This window comes from Mesitornis unicolor, unplaced genomic scaffold (assembly GCF_000695765.1).
Source record: "Mesitornis unicolor isolate BGI_N332 unplaced genomic scaffold, ASM69576v1 scaffold24000, whole genome shotgun sequence".
NCBI lineage: Eukaryota > Metazoa > Chordata > Aves > Mesitornithiformes > Mesitornithidae > Mesitornis > Mesitornis unicolor.
The window spans coordinates 3,234-10,326 of record NW_010159319.1 but is presented as its reverse complement, the minus strand read 5'-3'; the positions used below and the strand labels follow the sequence as shown (position 1 = coordinate 10,326).

Below are 7,093 nucleotides of genomic sequence, written 5' to 3'. Positions count from 1 at the left end.
TTAAACAGGTACTTACAGATTATACAAAGCAGTAACTGCTGTATGCAGTTTCATAACAAAGTACTAGTTTGCATCTCTCCATACTACTTAAATAATTCAACATAAAAATGTTCCATCATTATTAATCTTTGATTTTAATATTTTCTTTCTAAAATGTGCCCATTCATCAAAACTGCTATACACAAACTAATGTTACTTGAAGAAAGTAAGCTCGAGAGAGGAGAATGAAATGGCCAGTAATGGCACATCCCACTGTATGGAGAAGCTAATTTAGAAGATAAATGTGATGAGTTGTACTGATTTTCCAACCTCTACTTTAGTCTGTTTACAGTTATTTCTATGCAATTCTACAAGAAACTACCCAAAGCTATGTTGTGACTAAGCTATACTGGAGAGTCATCTAGCCATGCCTTAATGCCAGGTTAAACAACTAGGGATTTGAATCTTTTTCCCCTCCTCTGGCTGTCCTTGCTGCGTTGTTTGATTGTCACTTTCATCTGAATGTCTGAACTCAGTCTGTTGCTATTACTACAGTATCAGCTACAAACCAATTGTCTGAAGTTCTGCACATTTTGTTGCTTGTATTGCACAAAAATCTGATTCATTTTCTCTTCCTTTCAAGATGTGCTCACCATGAGAATCGTTACAGACCAGAGCTCTTACACATCCAGTAGCTTGGACTCCTTCTGACTCATCTTGATCTACTAGGTATCATACCACTGTTGATCAGACCATTTTCTACCTAGTCGAAATCTCCCAAGTCTCGGCATCATTTAGTATTGCACTTGGTTTTAATGCATCTGTGTTTCAAGGAAACCTGCATTATATCTTTAACGTAATTAAAGCAATTGGTAATCTGCAACACTGATGACAAAAGACTTGGGTATCATTCTCTGCACTCTGGAAAGAAGGTTTTGTGTTTGACTTGTGGTATTCTCTTGTCACTGCATCATCCCGTTGTCCACCCTTTCCATCCCACCACACATTTGCTTTAACACGGCCTTTTATTACTACTATTAGTTTTTAATTTTGATCTTAAAAATTCCCTGGAACTGGCATATGCAGCATATCATGTGCAGCATCTGCTGCAACATATCATGCCATTACAAAACAAAACCAACCCACATCAGTTCCTCTGTGTATTCAACTGAACCACATTGGAAAATAATTGTGTCATCTGTGCTGTCATGCAAAATGTAACTGAAGGTGTGTTATGAGTACATGTGTGTATTTGTGAATATATTAGTTTTCTAAGCCAAGCCCCAGTACTTAGCAGTTCCCCTGATCCACTATGTGATCTTTGGCCTTTTTGTTGTTACTATCTTCCCAGCTAGATGTTAGTCTTGCCAAAAATAATGATTTTTAACAGTTTATCATTACTATCCTATGGTATATGTGTTACTAATTGTGTTTACGTTGAAGTAATTGTTACAGAGAACAAGAGAGAAAGAGACACAGCAAGAAGACATTTGTTCTATGAATAAAACAGAACCAGAGTTCATGAATCATAGGAAAGTGTGCCGTGTTTTCAACTGCAGTCTCAGGCTGAATGTATTTCTGTTGCTTCCAGCCCCAGATGAGAGGTGAGAATTAAAGCTGTGGTCTTCACAAAGTGCCTATTAATGATTATTCCTTTATATTTATCTCTATATCTGTATGGTTTCTGAAGGATTGTCCATAGTGGGGATCAGCAATATTCAGTTGATATGGTTTGAATACATTTTCCCTGACATGTTATCCTCAACAAGCCAGATGAGAATCAAACAAAACGAGTGGCTTAACTCATGCTTCTGCAGAGGGTATGTTATGTTCTTTTTAATCAAGCTCGTTACTATGGGAGACATTTACAACCATAGGTTTAGGAAAATAAAAATCAGTGAGGGGGAATTAGACATGCAAGTAACAATGTTTTCTACATTGTACAGTAGAGTCAGGCAAACAGTATAATTAAATGCCTGCTATGGAGGCAGAAGTGGCAGGCAGATCTTTTGTCTCTTTGGTGGCCCCCTCTTTTTTGTTTTTTATTTTTTTGTTAAAATTGTTTTGTTTTTAAGACTTTTGCCCTTTTTCTTTCTTATAATAAGAAAGAACTTTCTTGCTGCTCTTTAGCCTACAGGTAAACTTCTCTTCTAGTTAGAGTATTGACAGGAGATGGCTTGTATTCCCCTGTCTGTGTAAGGGGAATATCCTCTGGATTGCCTTCTTCATTTTTGCTGAAACTAGCTGCACTGAAGGTCTCATAGGATGAGGTCAACTTTTTGTTAAGGAGGTTTCTGTTGCGATCACCCATGAGGGAGGCTTCTCCATTGGCCAGCTTTTCCTGACTGCCCCGTTCATCAACAGGCATGAAAGTGGAGAGTTTTGGCTGGCTCTTCTGCTTTCTTTCAGGAGAAGTGCGAACCGGCATCCAGCAGGAGTCCGAGTGGCCGTATTCATCACACTCTCTGGTACACTTCCCTGTCAGGGCTACATCTGGTAGAGGTCTTGAATCTGAAAGTAAAACAGAGTTGTCTTTACAAATAAATAATATTGCAATTACTTCCAATGAAACTGAGAATCCTTAAATTCACAAAAGGTATTTTTAAAGGTCTTGGTAAAATGCTCTGAAAATTCTTTAATGATATTTTTTTACTTTGCATGTGCCCATAGGCAACAGACATACCTGTACAGTCATCCTCAACCTCAAGAATTGAAAAATAAGACTATTAAGCCACTTTGTGTGCTCACAAATCAATCTCAAAAGCATTTAACATTAGGTACTGAATGAATTTTGAGAGTCAAACAAGAACTTAATTCCATACTGCAAATTTTCTTGAAATTATTAAAGATACCGTTTTTGGATTTTTTTTTGTAGTGAATGCTTTGAATTTATGTGAAAGTAACTTGAAGCCCAGTGCCCTGCAAATCCTTGTGAAAATACTTACTGCCCTGCAAGTGACCCTGCAGCTCTGTTATTGACAATGAGACTCAATTTGCACATCATGTAATCCTCTGCCTGTATTTCTTAGGATGGGGCATTCATTGTTAGTACACAATAGTACACATGACATGAGTCATGATTAGTGGGAGCATAGAAAAAAGCTGCTTTAGATTATAAATGTAATCTAACATGTACAGGTAAAGTTGTTCTGCATGTTGTTTGTGCATGTGGAGGGATAGTGAGAATCTGAGTGCTGCCTGAATAGATGCACTAATGTTTTGTATCTTTCAGATCACTGTGCCTGAACTTTCTATCTGCTGTACTTGTAAGAGCTTTCACTGAAAACTAGCAAAGGTCAAGGGACTGCAGGATTGACTCCTACCTGATAAAAACACAAGTAGTGTTTAAGATTGGTATTTTGACACTTGCATTATAAATGAAATAAAAAGCTACCTTAACTGTTTTAAGTACTGGGCAAGATTTTGAAACCTTGTTTTATTGAGTTATACTGTACTTTATGGTCTACAAGAAATAGTTGGAGGTGCCTACAAAGTAACAACATGACATTCAAACAACTAAAGTTGACAAAGTACAAAAATCATAAGTAAATTCTTTTTTCCAGTTTATTTGGTGTGACTTTTGTATGATATGACTTATTTGATGAAACTTCTAGGTTTCTTTTATTAAAAAGTTATTATCTTGAAAAGGAGCAAGGGGCTTCAACACAGAAACAGAGTCAGGTACTTCATATGGGCTGTAGCAACTTCCTACCTTCCCCAGATTCATGTGAATGGTAATTTTGCTAGTAGAAACCTATGCATTTTAAAATATATTTCAGAGGCCTATTCAGCCCTAATTTTGTTACTTCTGTTTTGCCTCCTTTTTCTTTGATTTTGGCTGTCAGAAGATCTTCTCAAACAGTAACAATTCCAACTGTGATTTTTTTATAAATTCATAAGAAAGAACACTGCTGAGGTTTAAAAACCAAATATCCTTGCCTCTTCCAGAAAAAACTGATTTAATTTAACATATTTACAACAGGTGCTTGCAGTGCAAGCATATTTCATTTTAGTATCTGCAGATTTAATCCTGACAGAATTGCAAAAGCTTTTCAAAGTCAGATTTATGTTCATCCTGTCCTGTTTTTTTATGCATTTAAGCATTCATTTAATTAGTAACTTCTTGTAGTATTGTAAAGAACATGCATATTATTTATTATTAACTGTTGTCAACATATTTATAGAATCTACTGTATGTATTCTAAATATTGCATATTTCGTGTTTCAATATATCACTTATTTTAATGAGGAAAACAGCACTGATACTTTAATAACTGAATAACTCTGTATCTGAGATATATAAGGCAGGGAGGAGAGAACTGAGGGTTTTGTTTGTTTTCCCAGTTGTACTATTTAAGGCTTTTGCACTTAGTCTTAGCTGTGATTCCCACATTTTTTCAATGAAGAATGCAAAGATTATGGACAGTTACCAGCCTATCAATTTTCAGATGTATGTTCTAGAGATGTAGAAAGAAGATGGAGACTGTAACAGGAAAATTCTCTATTTGTCAGCTAAATGTAGTATTATTTTGATACTCTGTAAAGGTAGGAAGTGTAATTAACTGCTGGGGTGCACCTGATGTGCTTTGCTTTTTAAACACAAAAAATTCCTCTTCACAAGAAGGAAAATCCCCTTTTCCATCTAAATCTCAATAAACTCTTCAAACAGCACATTATTTTCAAACAATGACCATCGAATATTATGCTTGCTGCTAGTATTCCAATTATTAGCCTCACAGAATATTAGCAAATGCTTATCAAGAAATGTATCTGACCTTTATTTAAAATATAGTATGTTTATTGAAAAGAGGGTTTTGGTATCCAGTGTGATATATTTTCCTCTAATACAACATTCAATTATTACTTGGCACATACAGTTAATGTAGTCTTCTACTCCATTGCTTTCTTGCATATGTTCTAAGAGCTTGAACCAGCACAGCATTTAAGCACACATTTAATCTAACATGTTTTCAAATCTGTTGTATTTAACAGCTTTTCTATTTAAAAGATAAAGGTAATTTCAGCATTTGGTGGAGGGGGAGATGTTGCAGGAAAAGAGGGAGTGTTTTGGGTGTGTGTTATATCAGAAAACAGGTAAAACACTCAGTGCTGTCATGACTAAACTATTACCAGCATGTAAATTAGTGAGTTAAGGACTTGGGTACTTTCTATACATTGCACTAGGTAAGAGATTTAACCGTAATTTAAAATAAAAGGCCACACCACTTTAGGTACAAAATAATTTAATGTATTTTTGCTAATTCCCGGAACAGAGTGACCCTCCATTGCTGAGTAGTGACTTCATGCTTCTCTGTTTACATTATCTAACCTATGGAATTTTGAACAAACTCTTAGCTTAAAAAAAAAAAAGTTACTCTTGTCCTCTAGCATAATTTACAGCCACACACATCTATCTCTAAGTGACATGCTGTTTTAAGGACTCCTCAGTTTAAAAGTTAAATACTTTAGTAGCAACCACATTGCTAGGTGATAAGTCTAATGGAATATGACACAGCAAAGCATTTGTCAGCATAGCTCGCAAATCATCAAGGAAAAGTATAACAAATTTCTGCCGCAGTTGCATATCTGGAAACTGACTCAAATAGGTTCTTAAAATACCAGTTATTAACAAAAAAAAAATTATCCCAATGCTAATTGGTGAAAAAAATACAGGCAAGTCAGCCTCACCTCCATCCCTGGAAAGGTGATGAAACAGCTCATTCTGGATGTCATCTCTAAGCATGTGGAGGAAAAGAAGGTTATCAGAAGTGATCAACATGGATTTTCCAAGGGGAAGTCATGCCTGACCAGTCCAAGAACCTTCTATGATGGAATGACTGGCTTCGTAGATGACAGGAGAGCAGCGTATGTTGTCTACCTTGACTTTGTCAAGGCTTTTGATACTGTCTCTCACAGCGTCCTCATAGATAAGCTTAGGAAGTGTGTGTTAGCTGAGTAGACAGAATGGCAGAGCTCTGAGTGTTGCAGTCAGCATTGAGGAGTCTAGTTGGAGGCCTGTGGCCAGGAGTGTTCTCCAGGGATCAGTACTGTGTCCAGTCTTGTTCAATATATTCATCAACGACCGGGATGAAGGGACAGAGTGTACCCTCAGAAACTTTGCTGATGATACAAAAGTGGGAGAAGTGGCTTATACATCAGAACGCTGTCCTGTCATTCAGCAAGACCTGGTCAGGCTGGAGAGCTGGCCAGAGAGGAACAGAATGAAGTTCAACAGAGGCAATTGGAGGGTCATGCACATAGGGAGGAATAACCCCTGCACCAGTATAAAATTGTGTGACCTGCTGGAAAGCAATTCTGCAAAGAAGGACAGGGGAGTCCTGGTGGACAAGAAGTTAACTATGAGCCAGCAATGTGCCCTTGTGGCCGAGGAGGCCGATGGTGTCCTGGAGTACGTTAAGAGGAGTGTGGCCAGTAGGTTGAGGGGTGTTAACCTCCCCCTCTACACTCTGCCCTAGTGAGGCCACATCTCGAGTACTGTGTCCAGTTCTGGGCTCCCCAGTTCAAGAAAGACAAGGAACTACTGGAGAGAGTCCAGCAGAGGGCTATGAATATGAGTAGGGGACTGGAGCATCTCTCTTATGAGGACAGGCCGAGAGACCTAAGACTGTTTAGCCTGGAGAAGAGAAAACTGAGAGAGCATCTTATGAATGCTTATAAATATCTAAAGGGCAGGTGTCAGGAGGATGGGGCCAGACTCTTCAGTGGTGCTCAGCAAAAAGACAAGAAGAAATGGATACAAACTAGAACACAGGAAATTCCATATGACCATGAACAAAAACTTTAGTTTGAGGGTGTCAGAGCACTGGAACAGGCTGCCCAGAGAGGCTGTGGGGGCTCCATCTTTAGAGGTATTCCAAACCTGCCCGGACACAATCCTGTGCAACCTGCTTTGGTAGGGACTAGATGAACTCCAGAAGTCCCTTCCAACCCCAATTCACTGGAAGGATGGTATTTCTTGTGATACAGAAATGGTAGATTTGGAGTTAGGTTTTGACTGTTTATACACAGACCACTAAAATTTAAGCTTTTATTTGCATAAAGTTTTCTTCAGAGTTACAATGGAATTTGTCATATAAGTTATTATTTAACACAT

At 37.8% G+C, this 7,093-nt stretch overlaps 1 protein-coding gene across 1 annotated transcript; it reads right to left on the bottom strand.

Annotated features, from left to right (window-relative positions):
- Window positions 1–2,110: 2,110 nt before the first annotated feature.
- Window positions 2,111–5,722, bottom strand: LOC104542099 (protocadherin-9-like). The gene is made up of 2 exons (XM_010186313.1): window positions 5,668–5,722; window positions 2,111–2,490 (listed from the first exon to the last, which is right to left on the bottom strand). The coding sequence occupies exons 1-2, from the start codon at window positions 5,720–5,722 to the stop codon at window positions 2,111–2,113; spliced, it is 435 nt and encodes a 144-aa protein (XP_010184615.1).
- Window positions 5,723–7,093: the final 1,371 nt, after the last annotated feature.